At 41.2% G+C, this 19,464-nt stretch overlaps 1 protein-coding gene across 2 annotated transcripts in view; it reads right to left on the bottom strand.

Annotated features, from left to right (window-relative positions):
* SOBP (sine oculis binding protein homolog) overlaps positions 1-19,464 on the bottom strand; it is a 163,432-nt gene that overhangs the window by 100,350 nt on the left and 43,618 nt on the right. For both annotated transcript variants that reach the window (XM_033101653.1, XM_033101661.1), the window contains exon 4: positions 19,001-19,152. In XM_033101653.1, coding sequence (XP_032957544.1) covers positions 19,001-19,152 — 152 coding nt within the window. The remainder of the gene's footprint in view (positions 1-19,000; positions 19,153-19,464) is intronic.

The raw sequence follows: 19,464 nt of genomic DNA, 5'->3' as shown, positions 1-19,464 counted from the left end.
ACAGCCATGTGAAACAGGCCCGGGCATCAGCTCATCCACCGCGGCATGAAGGAGAGCAGGCCAAACATGGCAGGAGTCCACTCCTTCATTTAACTCCTCATCACCGTTGGCCCAAGGCTCAGAACGACAGTGGGGAGCTGCGTACAAGGCTGCTTTCCTCCTTGACTTCACTGGGCTGCTCCATTCACTGCCTGGTCTCCCTGCACCCCCGCCTTTTTACCCTTGCCCTTCCCCCACCAAGTCAGCTGTCCTTCCTTTACTTCTCCTTCACCTGATACAAGAGCTGGACACAGCACATTTTAGAATTTGAGCACTCCCTTTTACTGTCAATACATCATCGTCCCCAGTTTTCCATCAAGGCAAAGGGATGCTTAAAAATAGTTTATAAATAGAGCAGCCTTTGGCCATTTTAAGGGGTAAATATGACTCCATGAAGGGAGCCCACAATGAAAGTTTAGAATAACTGATAGAAATCCCTCAGATTAACTTGGTGAAAATGCAGAGGTAAGGTCAAGGAGAATCCAAAGGTGAGACCTTGAAAGCCCCCATATCCTGCCATAATAATTACATTTAATACAATTCGATCTATTCATCTAGTATTTTCAAGCTGGTTTCTCAACCCATTGATGAGTCTCAAATCAGCAACTTTTTAATAAAATAGAATAGCGTAGAACAAAGCAGAAAGTATCTGTGTGCGTCACATAGAAATGTATTATTTCATGAAACTTTGTTTTAGTTTTAAATAGACATGCCCTGTTTTGTGTATTCTGAAGCCTAAACATTTCTCACGTTTTAATACTTCTGAAATCATGACGCACTTTACAATTCTGATCAGCCAGGTTGCAGTTGGGTCATAATTGTGTAAAAGTCTACTGTTGACACTTTCTGGTAAAATCAAGAAAATGCCAGCATCAAAGTTACTTAAATACTATGAAAAGGGTATGAGTGTGTTTGTGCGTGTGTGTGTGTGTGTGTGTGTGTATACTCAATTACAAAGCAAACTGTATATTGCTTACTACAGGCTCATAAAAGGTTGAAAAATAAAAGTTTGAAAAATGGCATACTAAGCCCTCTTATAAAGTTTATAAAAGCCCTTTTATAAAGTTTACTAAATATTGATAGTCTACTCATAAAGAAGAGCAGTTTCTATTGTTCTTCAGTTAACTGCCGTTACATTTCTTCTTGTTGACACCAGACACCACACCCTCGCCATATCACCTGTGGTATCTCCCCTCACTAACTGCGTGACCTCTGCAAGTCCCTTCTCTTCTTAGGTTTACAGTTTTCTCATCCGCAAAAGAAAGAGGTTAGCGTTCTAAGAGAACTTTCTGTTTGAACAGTCCATGAAACGTGCAGACAAGCATGCAACTCTTCACATGTCTGTCACGAGCCCTGTCTGTATATCCTCTACTTCTCTGCCTCCTTTATTTCCTATAAGCTTCTTCATGCTAGAACCCGAAGACAAAATCATGTCAAAAATCAAATTTCAAGTCACGTAATATGGTGTTAACTCTTCCTATAAAGTTTGTAGTATTTTAAAATGTTATAACATAATGCAGGAATTACAGTAAGGGTTATACATTTGTTTTTTGAATGTGTGACATGTGGAACTCTCATTCCTGACTCAGATCCTTTTTCCTGCTTTCCTGTCCTTCACTTTTTTCCCTGTCCATTCCAATTCCTGAGTTTCCATTTCGGTCTCCGGCCTCGCCTGTGCTCCCTCATGCATAGAGCCTGGCCCCTGGGCTGGGGAAGTCACTCTGCGACCCACATCTGTTCCAGCACACCTCATGCATACTGTATCATTTGTTTACTTGTCGGTCTCCCTTATTCAACTGTGAGAACCTTAGAGGCAGAAAGCTCTCCTTATTTATCTTTATATCCTAAGCCACAGAACGATGCCCAACATGCTGTGGACGCTGAATAAATGAGTAAGTGAATAAACGTGTGGCATGAGGTCAATTTCCACACAAGCACAGGAAAACTCACACACTCAGGCAGACATTCTTCTGAGCATAAACCACGTCTCAGATTTCTGTGTTCCATGGCACCCAGCCCTGAGATAGGTCCCAGCCTCTGCGGATTTAACTGAGTTGTTGGTTCATTCACTGGTTGCACAGACACACTCAAATATTCATTCCTGTGCGTCTCTCCAACCTTTCCCTGCCCCAGCCTATTCCAGTATCTCGGCCCAAGCCCAGAGTGATAGGTCCTATTACCCTGGCCCTGCTAGCAATCCCCAGAGAAGGGGCTGAGTGACAGACAGGGTTATTCCAAAACCAAGGATGGAAGCAACCAACTTCTTTCCTATTTCTACTAGGAGCCAGCTTGGCCTTCTAGGTGTGGAGTGGAGGGGCCCATGGGTACCGGGCTGCCCAGGAGTGAGTGAAGCCCACCTCTCCACGCCTCCTACCACAAATAGCTGGTTTGGCACAACGTGGCAGTGGCTACCCATTGCTGGACGCCTGGATTCCCTGGAGAGAACAGGTGAGAAGGGCAAACTGTAATAATCACTTTGATGTAGGCGTTATTCATACATCAGCCCACCTCCCTACATACAGAGGGAGGAAGAAATTGAGGTCCACGCCGCCACCACTGCCAAACCCGACCAAGTATTCAGTCAACTATGTAGGCCCTGGGGGTGTCACACATCTCCTTGGCCAGAGCAGAATTACATGGTCATGAGGCATTAAATGTAACTTATATTTATTAAGTGCTAAATGGATGCATTAGAAATGCATTAGAAATGCAAAGGAAGTGAGCAAAAGGGCTTGATTGAGGAGGGAGTTTTGCTTGTGGGGGAATGGAAATGTTAACTTAAGCTCTACCTCTGTTTACTTTTGTGCACTTTAATTTTCTTTTCTCATCACATTTAATACAAAACGATGCCCATAAGGCATCTGAACTTTTCATCCAACTCTTCCTGAATTTGTTTTTAATTCTGGTTGTCTTGATTTAAGCCTCAATAAATACAAATAATTTCTATGAGCTCCATCCCTGGTAGAGAGCTTGGGAGTATGCCTCTCCATAATTGATTCTCTGGGTTTTATCTGTTTTTAATTCACTCTTTAAGTCAAGTTTAATGCTCTGGAATGAGGGAGGCCAACATTATTTTCTACTTATTCAACAATTCAAGATTAAGAAAAATGAAAAAGATATCATTGGTACAAGGCTTTCTCTGGTGGCAACAGGCCATAAGATGGTGGATTCTTTTTTTTTTTTCAATCTGTATTGACTTAACATCAGCTTAGAAGTTCCATTAGATTTACAGCAGTCGTGTCTGCTGTCTTTACATTCGATTTACAAATTCCTAATACTTGATATACTCTCAATGGTACCACTTGAACCAGAAGGAAGAAGTCGTCAAACTAAATCATGGGCCTGGGGGGTGAGTCCACCTTCTCTCTCTTCCATTCACCTAAGGTAGTCTAAATCACCCCTTCCTGGGGCATGCCTCATCAGCGGTGCCCACAATAATACAAAGGGGTAAATGTTTTCCCAACCCAGAGACTTTTCAATTTGAACCCTGAAGCATGTCATCTGAATACCTTACTTAGAGCAAGCAGGAGCAGCTCACAACTGCTGCACAATCATTAACAGCCTCCTTGCATTTCCAGTGCTGCCTCGGGGGATTGGGATACGCATTATATATTAAACCATCTGCCCTGGAGTAGGACCCAGTGTTTCTCCATGGTGGCCAATGGCAAAGGTTATCTCTGAATGTTAAGAGGCAGGGTACACTTTCATTACATTTATCTTTACCAGTTCTTTCGTTTTCTTATTGGTTCTATTGTCCTCAACAGTATACCTGCTCAGGCTCTTGTATCCCATATTTGTGTAGCCAGGAGTCTAATGAAAATATATTTAATCCTCTAGGTCAGTTCTTTTAAAGTTCAGCATTAGCCTTTTATAAAAATCAGGGGACCTATGTTTATTGCAGCACTATACACAATAGCCAAGACGTGGAAACAACCGAAATGCCTATCGGTAAACGACTGGATTAAGAAACTGTGGTACATTTATACAATGGAGTATTATGCAGCCATAAAGAAGAAAGAAATCTTACCATTTGCAACAACATGGATGGACCTAGAGAACATTATGTTAAGTGAAATAAGTCAGACAGAGAAAGACAAATACCATATGATCTCACTTATATGTGGAATCTAAAGAAAAGAATAAGTGAATGAACTAATCAGAAACAGTTTTGGAGACATAGAGGAAAAACTGAGGGTTGCTAGATGGGAGGGAGGGTGGGGATAAAGGGGGAAGGTGAAGGGATTAGGAAACAGTCAGTAACCACAAGATGGCCACGGGGTCTTGAAAATTAATTTGGGGAATGTAATCAATAATGTTGTAAAGATTTTGTAGGGTATCCGATGGACACTTGTCCCATTTGGGAGACCACTTCAGGGATGATGTAGATGCCTGATCACTGCACTGTACACCTGAAGGTGAAGCTGAACAATAATGAATGCCAACTATAATTTTATATATATATATATGTATATATATGCATGTATATACTTACAAGAAGCAGAGTACAGCATTAGGAATAGAGACAGTGGAAATGCAATGGCTGTGTGCGGTGTCAGAGGGATAGTGGATAGGGGGAGGGGGGCTCACACAGTGTGAGGGATATAAATGATAAATGTCTAAGTATTACTTTGTCTTGTGCACCTGAAACTAAAAAAATTAATGAGCCATATTTAATCACACATTGTTCTCACTAAGATAATAATGTGTTTCAAATAAAAGATAAATTTATATATTAAAAAAATCAGGGGAAACAAGGATGGACTACACATTTCCTATGAAAACAGGACGAAGCTTGATGATCAGCCTATCGTTTGACTGACTTTTGTCTACTTTAAAAAATTGTCTCGGGGCCGGCCCGATGGCTCAGGCGGTTGGAGCTCCGTGCTCCTAACTCCGAAGGCTGCCGGTTCGATTCCCACATGGGCCAGTGGGCTCTCAACCACAAGGTTGCCGGTTCAACTCCTCGAAGTCCCACAAGGGATGGTGGGCTGCGCCCCCTGCAACTAGCAACGGCAATTGGATCTGGAGCTGAGCTGCACCCTCCACAACTAAGACTGAAAGGACAACAACTTGAAGCTGAACGGCGCCCTCCACAACTAAGATTGAAAGGACAACAACTTGACTTGGAAAAAAGTCCTGGAAGTACACACTGTTCCCCAATAAAGTCCTGTTCCCCTTCCCCAATTAAAAAAAAAGAAGAAGTCTTTCATGCGGTCAAACATTTAAAAGCGAGTTTTTTTATTCTAAGCAAGGTGCACAGTGGAGCCCCCTTTCCACTGGACCGAGTTCCCCACTCCGCAGATGCTGAGAGGAGGCGGGTAGCAGGAAGCATGAGGTCTGAAACTTTGTTCCCATCGACTAGCTGACAGTTCGGTGAATGGAACTGCATCGGATGTCAGGTTACCTCATTATATTTATATATTTGTAAAACACGGTTTGTTTTGGAGCAGGGAGGGGGAGGAGGTAATCCTCTGTGGTTTTGAAATGAAAGCAATTTAGAGAAAGTAGCAAACTTCCCTTCCTTCCTGTCATCTACTTCCAAATAAGCAATCAGTATATTAAGTGACACTACTCCTAATATAAGTCCCTGGGATGGCATGCTGTTAATTTATCTGTGCTCTGAGGAATATCATCCATTCCTTACCCAGGTTCTTAATCCTAGGCAAGACTTGATTCCTTGCCTTGGGTTATTTATTTTCCTCAAGGGTCCCTTCGCAGGGAGTCAGCAAAACTCTAATTGAATAACTTGGATTTCTGAAAATCCAAACAACCTACCTTACTTTTTGCAAGACTATATTTGGTCATTTTTATTTAGGTTTATATTAAATGCTAGCACACGCCCCGAGTACTGGTTTTTTTTCCTCAGAGGAGGCTTCTCAAATGGCGACCCTGCAAACTTTGTACTGTTCTGTTAATTCCGCAGAGTCTGACTTCTCAAAATGATGATAATGGCGGCTCACCAATCTAAAATCCAGAGACTTCCTCTGTAAGCATACGTGTGTGCCAGGCACGAGCATGAGAGCACACCTGGAGGGCTGCACCCGCAAGCACTCAGGGGGACCCCTGGAAGAGCCTGGAGGTCCTCCCGCCCCAGTGATCTCCCAGTTCTCAGGTACGCTTACACATTTTAATAACACTACCAGTACATCATACTTTATTTCCTTCATATGCTTTGGATCCTCTGAATGATGGCACTTCAGCGCCTCACATTTACTCCAGCTGATTTTCTTTGGAGAGTCAAGTCACCATTTAAATTGCATCAAATCCTTATAAAAAGGGCTCTACCTCAAAAATACAGAACAGGGACGCCACACCCAGCTCGCCATATACTGCATCTTTCTCTTACACCGCTTTCGGATTTCCACACCTTCTGGGGTCCAATGGACGTAAGCACATTGTATGTTTTCACTATCTGTGGTTGCTTTTTCAAATGTCATCTGTTCGCCTTCTCCATTTCCCATTGGTTTTTAACAGGTCTTCCGAGTTTCTCGAGGCAGATTTTTCACTTTTCTAAAGGATGCTTTCTTAGTACTAATAAAACTTTCATATTTGTCTGCTTAATCACGCCAGCTTTACTGTCCTCTCTTTACTTTTTTGTTTTTGGCTCAGAGGTATATGAACCATCTGTGCCTCTAAAACAGTTTGCTTAAATAGCCTCCAGGCAGATTTTATGGTTTTTAAGTTTTTTACTTTAACCTTCAGCCTGCTGTTAGCCATTTTCATCACAGTTTTAAAATCAGCCTCTTTGGAAACAACGGTCACGATATGTGGTTTTCAGAAGTTCCTGGAACTGGAGAGGGGGCTGCTGCCTCCAGCTGAACTGTACTGCGGTCCCCCGTCCATCATCGGAGGCAGGTGCGGGGACGGGGAGCCTTGTTCAGGTCCTCTCCGCTCTTTGGCACTGTGCACAGCGATGCAGACACCTTTCATTTACCATATCCATGTCCGCATCACCCAGGGAAGACTCGGAAGATCACATCTGCATCACTTACCTGGCTGTTTATTTATCACTGCATTTCCACGGAGCTGTCATCATGATCCTAGGCACTAAATGAGATGCTAGCTGAGACAAAGAAAGGGAGGAGAATACCTTCCTTCCCACCACGCCATGTGCCGTGAGAATCACCCTCTGTTATTGTGCCAGCAGACATGCTGTTCTGTTGCCGTTTTATCACTGTTGTCCAGTCTGGGGACCTGAGTGTCAATAAGCATCCCTCTATCCTGGAATTTAGCATCGCCCAAACTTCCTGTCTGTCCTGGCATCAGTGTTAACATAACTCTACAGTTCTTTCCTTCTATAACAAAACCACAGCTCTGCCCACACCCCATGGGAGGGGTGAGGGAAGGCAGCCACCCTTCTGTGGTTCTTTCCATCAAAAGTAACTTACTCCCTTTATTTCCAATTATCCAACCACATTTGTCAGAGAGAAATGACACATTATGCTCCTCTCTCAAATCAGTGCGTGTTCACCCGAATCTTTTCTCTGTGGGCTCTGTTGCTTAAAGAATACTTAGGTTTCTTATAGTCATCATTATTTTTATTAATATTATTTATTTATAAAAATGCTTCTATCTTCTATCTGATAGTTGCAAGCTGTCAATATACTCCCTGAAATGAATTAGTAATTATTTCCTAACTATAGTCCATGAAACTGAGGGAAAAGTCAGGGAAGGCAGAAGCCAGCAGGCAAGCAACAAATCCCCAAGGGTTGGTAGAATGAATGACTGAATGAATGACTGAATACACAAATGAATAAATGGGATTATTTTCCAGAGGATATTTGTTTGTTTTCTTGTTTGTAAGTAATGTTCCATTCTTTCACAGAGAACTTAATATTAGCAAGCGAAGAAGTGGCAAATCAGGGCCAGGATTAGATATAATGCTGCCATGTCCTCAGCCCAATGGCTCTTCCTTCCCGCCTCCCCTACTTAACACCTCTTCATCTTTTAGATTTCAGTTCAAGCCCTACTTCTTCGGGGACGCTTTCAGCTCTCCCGACTAATCAAATCTCCTGTCAGCAGCTCTCACAGCACTGTGCCCTCATCATCACAGCACTTGTCCCAGTGGCAAGTTCACATTTGCATTATTATTCAAATAAATGTCCATCTCCCAACGGACTGTAAGCTTCTTGAGGGCAGGGACCAGCTTTATGTTGTCCACTGTAACTCCACTGTGAGTAGCACAGGGCCTGGTACATAGTAGCTGTTCAACAGATATTTGTAGAATCAATCCAATAATTCATAACTATGCAAGTTGCAGCCTTCAAAGTCTCTGCTCCTTTGGCCACCTGAACTTGCATGCAGCCTCAGACTAAATCCCCATTCATTTGAACACCCCCTTTCGCCTTCTGTTTAGCAGACAGTTTTCAGCCATAGAGAAAGTGGCTTCACTGTGTGGTCGGGCAGCTAACTCTTGATGGGTAACAGTGCCCTCACCCCATCACCCATCCCAGCCCAGGCAGCTGCCTCCCCACATCCAATGTGGTCCTTGGCCAGTATCTCCTAGGCCACTTACCCTGAAGAAACTATATACTGGGCTATCTGCTGGTCTACTTGCACCATGATTCCTTTTCATAAATGAGCATATCTAACAGCTCACCACAGTTCCTTTGCCTTAGTTCTCAGGTTCTATAGAGTCCAAAAAGAATAGAAAAAGTCAGCACTCTGGTCCTAGTATTAAAGCCAACATTCGAACAAGCAGATTTTCAAAGCAGCAGGTCCTGGATCGAAGACGTGGTTCATCTAGGCACCCTATGATGAATGTCAGCCACATTTTTTATCTTTCCATCCACACTTGGATTCCAGATTCCGTCTTCCACGGGACAAGAGTAGATGGGCATGACATGTTCATTGTGTAAAAAATTCACGAAATACCTCACGAGATAACCTCAGGAGATCACTTCTCCTTCTCTCCAGTGGACATTTGCTGGCACCTACCATCAGCTATCACTCTGACCCCTTCCCTCTTTTAACAGTTTCCAGATTTTTCATTGTAGTTGCTACCCTTCCCCATGCAGCCTCCCATGGGCTTTGGAGGAATATAAGCCCAACTCCAGTGTCAGAGGAAAACCCTGATTGGCTTAACGAATCAGAACATCCATTACCCTGGTCGTAGTTCCCTGTTCAGGCATGAGCATGTGACCTAAGCACAGATGAGTGTGAATTCCAATTGCTTGGAATGCTAGGCACTCTGTCTTCTATTGGATGTGAACAAGTGCTGTAGTAGTCATCCCATAACCTCTGGGAGCCTGCTTTGGAATACAGCCGACACTCTTCACAGAAGAATAGAGAGATGGGAAGTAATGAGAGCACAGCAAGACCCCTGCACTGTAGGATCAAGCTACCTGAAGCATACCCTAACTTAGGACTTTACAGTTCCATCACATAAAAGATGCCTTTGATTGTTTAAACCAGTTTGAGTTGGGTCTTCTGTTACTTGCATACATCTTATAAGTGATCACGAAATCAAGTCTACTCTTGAATAAAATAAACTTCAGAATCAATCCTTTATCCAAAGATGGTACCTTTGAAGTTACCACCTCTTTTTCATCACACTACTTGAGAAGACTTGTGGATGCCATAGGTCTCCCACCCCCAGACTTTTGTTCTGGGTCAAGTTTGCCTTCACCTCCCCACCTCCCCATCTACTCTATAGAAAGAAAATCGTTATGTCAGAACATTTAGTCAACAACATCCATCCTTGATTCATTTCCTCCCATACCAAAAAAAAAAAAAAAAAAAAAGAAAAGAAAGAAAAGAAAACCAAACCCTAAATTGGTTCAACACACTTTTGCTACTGGGAAATGTTTCATAACTGCTAGTGAATAATTCAGCGAATATGATATTTTCAGTTTTCTATTGCCAGAGACACTCAGCTTTGATGGGAATGCTGCTGCCTTTCTTACTCTCCAAATCCACTTTGCATCCCGGATCTTAAATATATTATTTCCTGAACAGAGATTCAATCGACAACAAAAATCAGATCGTGTCACACACCCTGCTCAATACCTCCCAATAGTCACCATCACGCTTAGGATAAAATCCAAACTACTACCTCCCTGGCCTATGATCAGGCCCCTAACCACCTTGATCGTTAAATTCCAGTCCGAATTTGTTGCTGTTGTGCAAAAATGCCAGGACTGTTCCTGCCTGAGTACCTCTGCTTTTCATTTGCTCCCCCTTCTCTCTGAAAATCCCTGCTATGTGCTCTTCACGTGACTAGCTCCATCACTTCATTTTGTTTCTATCCACACATCACCTCCTCAAAGATAACTTCTATGACCACCAGATATAAAACAGCCCCCCGTCACTATGCATCCCCTCACCCTGATTTTTCTTCACAGCATTCATCACTACCTGAAGTTATGTTACATATATACATATTCTAACTTGTATACTATCTATCTCCTTTAGAGAATAGAATGTAAGCCCCTTTAAGGCAGGGACTTTTGTTTAATAATTGTATCCACCAAACCTAAAACACTGCCTAGCACATTACAGGGGCTTAATATACCTTTTTATTTTTTTTAATGAATACATAGACAAATGAATAAGGTTTGTTTTGTTTTTAAATCTTAGCTAAAAACAAATTAAAAAGCATCACAGAGGAACTTGTCTTCTGTTGGGCAAATCCCCCTTGTCTTTAACTATTAATATTTGCCCAGCTTTATCTCACTTACCCCTGAGTCTCTGTATCCCTAAATCCTTTGACACCAACAACTTAAATTGCTCCAACTTATGAAACCTACAATCCTATGGATGATCACAGAAAGTATCAGGGCCTTCAAAGATGCTTCGAACAAAGAGTTGGATGAGCAGTCACAGAACTGCTCACCATACTTTAAAAAATAAGAAATCATTCTATTGAAATAGATTACAAGATAACATATAATCTATTGGATCCATATAGAAATCACTACTTTATCATGGAATGTTCGGCAAAAGGCCTGTGAAACAGATAAACATTCATCAGACATCAAAATTCCTATTACCAACCGAACATCCCAAATACAATTATTGGGGTAGGATCCAGCTCTTTTATGCTAATTAGCTAATCAAAACAGTGAAATACTAAGAAAGTTTGTGTGACAAAAATCGGATACAGAGTCTTTGATTTATGTCATAAACTCTACTAAGTCTGTGGGGGGGAAAAATCACTTCAAAGTCAAGGCAGTCGTTTTTCCATAATCAAAAGTGGTTAAATACTCTTAAATACATTTCAACATATTTATGACGAAATTCTCCTACATGCCTCCAAAGCGCTCTCATAAATCAGTAGAATGTTTCCAAAGCCCATTTGGAAGTAAAAAATTCATATCTACCAACTATATTTTCCTCTATTAGAAGATGAATTAAGCAGAAAATACATTAATGTCTGAATTTATAATAGGAATGGTTAACTCTTAGCCATAGCAAACTAATGAGGAATAGTTTATCATGGAAGGATTAATCAGGGCTCTCCAACACTATGCAATTTGACATTTTGAGGACTTAATCATGAATGGATTTTATTCCCTTATTTACTCTTCATCGTGGGGATGCCTTACAAGGACACCACACGTTAGAATAAATATAATTCTTAAGCTTAGTCTTGTTGCTTTAAAGAAATGTTATTTAAATAACAAACCATGGCTTTTAAAACTAGTCCTCACAGAGCAACACTGCTGTGATGATGTCGTCTCTGGGCCCGTGCAGCTCAAACACGGAGAAACTATCAATGTGGACATCGTGAGCCTCGGAGGCGGGCACTGACTAACCCTCTGTCAGCAGTGAGATGACAGCACAAATTCCGGGAGGTTGTGCTCACCGGACATTGGGTTCCCTCCCGAGCCATCGATCGTCTCTATCTTTGTTAAAGACTACAGGAGCTTCATTTAAGTAGAGTGCTCAGTAAATTGCAGCACAGTTCAAGCATCTTTTAGAGATTCATTAAACCATTGATCTGCCTTCTAGTGCTTGTAGTAGCGCCCAGCTCTGGCCCACCGCCTATGTTTACAGACAATGCAACAGACTGATGTTGGTACCCTCCAAAGGTGGTCTGTCAGTAGACATTACATGCCGCTGTGTGCACGACCACCCTAAGAGTGGACTGTGACATAAGGAATTTCCCATTCTCGGTCTAAACTGCTGGGGCAGCAAGGTTGTCTTTATTCTGTCCTAATCGGGGATAACATGAACAAAGAACAAAGAGCCCAAGGAACAAAGAATTACACATGGCTTGCCCAGTTCACACTTCTGCTTATGTGAACAAAAGCTATCCAGAGGTATTGAGATGGGGGAGAAACAAAAATAACCATGGGTGTCCCTACAGTTTGCATCTACTGCATATGGCCCTCTTGGGTGTCCTAGGGTTTGTGACCAGACATTGCAAAAGTGTAGGAGAGAAATTCTGGACCCAAACTCCCTTAAAATATCTCAAGGCAAGCCACCTGGCTTGTCTTCTGCATGCATTTATTTAAACAGTTCACATTTTTAACAAAGCTTTTGAATCAACAGAACATAACTACAATCCCAGGAAAATGCACAATCGTTCTCTCTTGATTTCTCTGGACAGTGCACTAAGTCCTCTTAGAAACTTCTCCCTCCTCTGATCTTTATTAATATAAGAATGTCTCATGACACCTTCCTTTCAAAGTCAGGCACAAAGAGTAACTCTGTGCTTGATGCAGCATACAATGGAGGAAGCACATCAAAACGACCCAGTAGGTATTTTTTAAATGCTTATTCTCCAGATATACCTGAACAGCGTTAGCAGCCAGGTGAGAAAGTTGGCCATGCAAGTGCCTGGATTGGTAAGGAGGATGCATGTCCCAAATAACTCGAGCCCTTCCTGATCATTTGTTTCACTGAACTGCCCACTGTCCAAACAGGCAGCCGGACTATGAACGCAAAGCACGCACATTCATCACTTGGCAGCCGCAGTCACCAGAACACAATGTAGCTGATGCAATCTGACACTGTGGTTAATGTTGAAAGGGAGCGTGCCTTTGAGATGGATTGGATAATTACCGGCAGTTCAGACGAGAAAAACTTGATTTAAGTGTATAGCATTAGCTATCGCCAGAAGGATGGCCAGAGATTGACTGTGTCTGAAAATTAACATTCAAGCATATATGTCCATAGCCCTGTGTACTGATCTCCGGGGGACCGGATTCAGATCTATAAAATAAATGCCCCCTCTTCCTTCTGCTCAGTGGTGGTGGTAGGGGGGAAATGTTGAACAAATATTGGGGTTTGAAGCTATCTGGGGTTTGATCATCTCTTTATATGTAATCTAAAATGTTTAATATTATTCAGAAGGTGTCATCCATTCTGGGAAATTGGTTAGAATTATTTTTGTTTCCCCTACAACCTCCCAAAATGTAGCCCATTAAAAATTAGATGTGGTTGCCCTTCCTTTCTTTCAGTACAAACTCGCTTGCCCCAGTCTGCTTGTGTTCCAGGTATCCCTTAGACCAGTATTTTTCTTTTTTTTTTTTTTTAAATTTATTTTTAATTTATTGGGGTGACATTTGTTAGTAGAATTACATAGATTTCAGTTTAGACCAGTATTTTTCAAGTGACACTCAAGTGTTCTGGTAAACATGAAGATCACATGCCTCTCCCCCAAGCTTCTGATGACTTTCTAGCTCTTTCTGGCTTTCTTCAAGAACTTAGGAATCATTGCTTTAACCTGACCTACATCTTACTTCACTGGCCAGAATTCTCCTGCTCTAACCCCATCCTCAAAGGGCTAACACCTTAACCCTCCCTCTGCTATTGCATTTTTCATAAGTTCTCATTTGCAGCAGCTCATCAATATTCCATTCCATATTTCAAAATGCCAGAGAATAAGGAAACCGGTGGGTTTGCTACTCTTTCCCCAGACCCTCCCTGCTTGTTGTGACCAAAAAGAAACTCACCCACTAGCCTGCAGGCTAAAGCCATGGGAGGCAGAAGCCTCTGTACATGCAGGCAGTGGGCGGCTTGCAGCACAGTTCCAAGGGACACTGCAGAACCAAAGCAATCATCCTGCATGAAGATAGACCCAACAGGCTCATTGGCACCCCACAGAAACAAGATGAATCCACGGGAAGAACCCTGGTACTCCCTGGGCACATTTCCTTGTCGATCAAGAATATATGCAAGCAACTGGCAGAAGCAAGTCTGTGGCCTGAGTTTCAGGCAGTCAGGGGACATTAATTACAAGTAATTTCTTAATGTCCTTCCCCAAACCTTCATGAATGATAGCCATTTTGCAAATTAAATCTTGCAGGTGTTTAAGGGAAAAAAATAGACAGGTTAATCACTAGATTAACAGGGCAATTGTTATACATTTCTTCTGCACTACTAGATTCTATAATTAAGTCTGAAACTGAGAATCTTTCCCAGGATGTATTCAAGTTTAATAAAAAGACCAATAATCTAAATAAAATGTAACTCCAAATAATATAATGATACGTGCTAATTAGCAATGGATTCTTCCAAAACAGATCTCTTCTAAGAAGAGATCACTGTATATCCAGGAACATAGTTGGAAAGTTAAAAAAAAAAAAAAAAAAAGCTTATTATACAATATTCCCCTCATTGAATATTTGTTGTTACTATCATGACTGTTAGATCTTAATGACATCATCTGCAAATGTTGCTTTTCTATATAACCTTTTTATTTGTAATTCATCCCTAGCCTCATCTCTTACCTGCATAGGTTTCTTCCCACTGTGGTTTGTCGGGGAACAGCAACATTATGATATTAAAGAAATATTCCTATATATTCTTGTCTCAAATTATGGAAAACTAGAACAAGGAAGCAAAACTTCGGTGCTCTTAAGAATTTGTGTCTATTACTAAAGCATCAATGCTACTAATCCATAAAGAACACTATGAATTTGAGATCTGAACAAGGAAAGAAAACAACCCTCTTTACATTGCCTGTGCTGGCCATTTGTATTGAGTTTTCATTTCCTGCTTGATTTTCAGACATTAGTTTAGACAACAGGATATTTCCCTTACAGAAATAAAAAGATCAAACACAGGATATTTGGGAATGACCACTATTTGTGGTCTTGTTTGTTACTCTCGCTTTTGAAGGAGTAACGGTTACAAGGCATTACTCCCTTAGGAAAAACTATTTTTCAGTGTGTGTGTGACTGTGCAAAGTAAAACTGGTATTTGTTGGACTAAACACTTCAGCAACTCTTGCAAAACCACTAAGCAGTCTCTGAAACTTTCCAGCTCCTAGGTGAATCACTCAGCTAGAAATGTCCTTAAGTTCTCTACTTGTGGCCTCAAAAAGGGGCTGGGAAAAGAGTGAGCTATTAGTTCCCTGACAAGCCTCTATTGCATCTAGTAATGACATTGACATCCCATTGTTCAGCCAATGCCCATAGACTACAAAGGTATTTTTCTACCCACTGTTTCAAAAACTTTTGAGCCAGCAATTGAGCCTGTTGGGGATAAGGATTCCACAAAATATAATTATGAATTAACACTATTCACTTCTCAGGGCCAACATCCTGAAATGTGTAAGGTAGTGGTTAGGTTCATTACATGTACACAGCTGTGATTCATAGTCCTCTCCTAGCAGAAGCATTTTGAAGAAAGCCTACATACGCGTAGCAATCCAAACAATTCTTCCAATAAAATTTTAAATTTGGTTTAAAAATATAACTTACATGCTATAAAGTGTTAACTTGGCTTCAGTCCATTCCACCTTACTTCACAGTGCCAGAGTTTGTGAGAGACGGATGTGACATTCTTAATCGACTCCAAACGAACCCAAAGAAAAAGAAGGTTCCAGAAGAAAATGAAATTCAAAGAGCCAATGTTTAGTGGGCCTACATTTTGAGAGTTGGGCTATTTTTGTCCTTGTTTTTAGCAGAAAATCAGTTCCTGCTTTTATACCCAAGCATTTGTGAAGAGGATAGCAGGGGAAGCACAGGCACAGCTGTCCAATTACCATTCACAAATGCAGGTGTTGCTCAGACACAGCACAGAGGTCAGCTGAACACTGCTTCTAATTAAGTACCTTTTTTACTAGGATTTTTCTTTGTGAAGTTATGCTTGCAATTTGGGTTCAACTTAGAGACCATTTTCAGATCCCAGCATGCATCCACCAAGAAGCAGGGAGGCTGTCATTATAAAGCATAATTTACAGCACAGTAATCTTACATGCTTTTTTTTTTTAAATCTACATTATACCTAAGGCAAAATTCTGTTCTGCATGCACATTATTTACTCTGTTTTCTATGTGCTTCTCAGTATTTAAAAGTGTAGAGTTTAGCCAGAAAAATCTCTTATGTAGGAATAGGAAGAATTGTGCCCTTTTTTCTAAGATTAAGAAAGTCCACAATTTTAATAAGGAGGATTAAAGACTTTGTTAAATGATACAAGGAGAGATGTAGCTATCTGCTATTGTCTTCAGTGGGGAACACCCTAGGGCTGATTACAGCAGTTCTTAGAAATGGCAGGATGGAGACTGCTATCGAATAGAATCCATTAGGAAACCCAAGCCCTAAATGAAATGACCACAAAATCCTATCAGTTCACAGAAATGCAGCAGCTGTACATGTTTATTGTAATACAATAGGATATTGTTACAGAGATAACACTCTTAAATTTTTTTTTTTTTAACGAATCCAGCCAGCAATGTGACCAGTTTATTTCTCTATTTGAAAAATGAGAACGATAGTGCGGCAGTGCTTTGGAATACATAAATAAGCATGAAGACTGCAGAGGAGACAGGTATTGTATGTACACTAACGGCTGCTGGGATCAGCTGTCAAACTTCAAGCCCCTGTGACTCCCAGGTTTGGCAGGATGTTCAAAGTCCTACCCCAATAACTCCTTCCTTGCAGGAAGTGAAAGGTAATGGTCCTCCTCCCCCTGCTGATTTTACCTACTCTCGGTATTCCAAATGATAATTCTTATCTTGACTCCCACTTACCCATTTTTTAAAACTGTATGCTATGAAAGTTTAAGTTCAGTTTGACCTTAAAAAATTTATAATGATGTGATGCTACATATTATTTATAATGATGTAAAATATGGTATTGTTATATATGGTATTTTACAGAGAGATACAGACACAAATTTTCTGTACATTTTCAGAGGGTGCCAAAAAAATGTATACAAGTGGACACTTTGGTCAGTGTTGCTGAAGCAGTAGTTCACGATAATCAGAAGTGTCTGGACGCTGATGGTAACCACTTTGAGCACCTCTTGTAATTGCAGAAGTCAAACGTGACTTGTATTCATCTCTTGTTATCGGTATATATTGAGTGTTACAATTTTAATACAGTTTTCCTTTCTTAAAATGTGTATACATTTTTTTGGTACCCTCTGTATATTATTCTGGGCTGTTTTTCCAATTGAATCAGGTATCTTTCTTCAAAAGCTTCCTAAAGTAAAACCACATGGCAAAGTATAACATGTATCACCAGGATGTGACAAATTCATCTTGCTCGATCTTTTTCACTACAGGCAGTCCATCAAGATCCAAATCCATCATGCTTCAGAATCATAGAAAGACAAAAAAAACCCTGTTCTCTATCCATCTTCTAGGATGGAATGCAAAGTATTTTGTTGTGGTAAGTAGGGCTTTGAAGACAAAACCACTGGGTCCACTCCTGTAATTGTTACTTCAGTGTTCATCCTTCGAAAGGGGAGCCCCAGGGTCTCAGAGATCATTTGAATCCCCCTATATTTAAACAAAACGTGTTTCCCAGACATTGCTCTAACCACCCTCCTCTGCAGCCTCACTGACCCCTCCCCAAGCAAAGGGAACTGGACTGGTGACGGTCCCAAAAGAATTCCAAACAGTTTCCTTACTTCCCTCTCTGTTCCAGTGAAAATTATGAGCCTAATTCTTAGAGACTGCTACAAAAATTCCACCCCACTGAATCCTGCAGTCTAATTCTTTCGGCATTATGTTTTTTGGCAGAATGATGTGACCCAAATTTGCAGAAGATAATTTGCTGCAACAGTGCGTCTTACAATGCAATGAGTCCAAGATTAGCATTTCAGGATTGCAAATATCAGACTTAAAAATAATAATAATTGTTTGCTTCAAGAAAGGACAGATTTTGATTTGCATGGTGGAAATGAAATCACTCAGCAAAGTGTGGACAGTTTTAAGAATTAAGAAAGCTTTACAGATCAATGGAAAATAATCAAGAACTAGCAATTTACTTCAGTAATTGGTGGCAAAATACGGTAAAGGTTCTTTAAAAATTAAGAAATTCGCTTGTGTGTGTGTGTGTGTGTGTGTGTGTGTGTGATTGTAAAAACATCATGCATTCCATTTCCCATCAATGGTGGCTCACACTATCCTAAAAGGACATTTTCAGATCTGAGATGTCTTAAAACAAAACAAAAAATATCTGTAACTATGGCTGTTCCTGTGTTCACCCACCATGCTTCTCATAAACGCTTGGCTATGTGAGCAATGCTGATTCATGTATGCGTCCTTTTACTTTTTCTCAAAATCAGTTGACTTTAATATAAGGTGTCAAGAGAGACTTGACGTGTTTCTTGATTAGAATTTGTGGACTGGATTTTGGAAAGAGCCAGAGCAATATTCCCATGGGGAACAACCTGAGTGAACTAAAGCTTTCTGGCCATGTGTCTGTGGCTAGTTTCTCGGCCTTAATAAGAAATCTCTACCACTTTCAAGACTCTAGTCTATGCACTCTACTGCTGGAGAGTCACTGTCATTTAAAATACCAGCTGCGATCACCGTGTCCTCATCAGATTCATTCACCCTCTCAGAATTCAAACACCAAGACAGGAGAAACTGAAGAACAGGTCATACATTGGAAGGGGATTCCTTATTCCAAGAGGTTAAATATGACAGAGAAAGAGAACAGGCAAAACAAAGATTAAAAGTAAAAGGTGCGCAGTGTTTTCAGCTAGAAGCTAAGAGGCACGTGCGCACGTGGTCTGGTGAGGCCTGCGTGGGCTGCCTCTCTCTACGTGCTCTTACCTTATTTCTCTTGAAGTAGGCTCGTCGGCAGGCCGCAAAGCACTTCTCGCTGCAGAAGCTTTTCACCTCACTTCCCATACTCAGGGAATAGCGCTTGATTCCCACTTTCTGGCACCAGGCACACATTATTTGTACATTTGACACATCATCTTCTATAACAAAAGTATAAGAAAAATGTTCATATCAGAAGCAAACATCCCTTCAAACTTAGATACACCCTGAACCTGAAAGGGCTATTTGAGGTCTGAGTTTCATTTCCGCACCTCTCTGCTTTCTGACTTAGTTGGATAGCCAGCTCTTGTGGGAAGACTCAGTGCTTTTCTCTTTTTCTTTTTTTCTTCTTTTTTTTGGGGGGGGGGGTGGGAGGGCAGGGCGGGGTGGCTCTTAAGTGTCCGAAAGACATCATTTAGTTAAAAACCAGAGCATGACTGTAGAGCCATAAGAATTGTAGGACTTCTTAGCCT

Source organism: Rhinolophus ferrumequinum, chromosome 3, assembly GCF_004115265.2.
Source record: "Rhinolophus ferrumequinum isolate MPI-CBG mRhiFer1 chromosome 3, mRhiFer1_v1.p, whole genome shotgun sequence".
Taxonomy (NCBI): domain Eukaryota; kingdom Metazoa; phylum Chordata; class Mammalia; order Chiroptera; family Rhinolophidae; genus Rhinolophus; species Rhinolophus ferrumequinum.
This window is presented reverse-complemented; position numbering and strand designations above follow the sequence as displayed.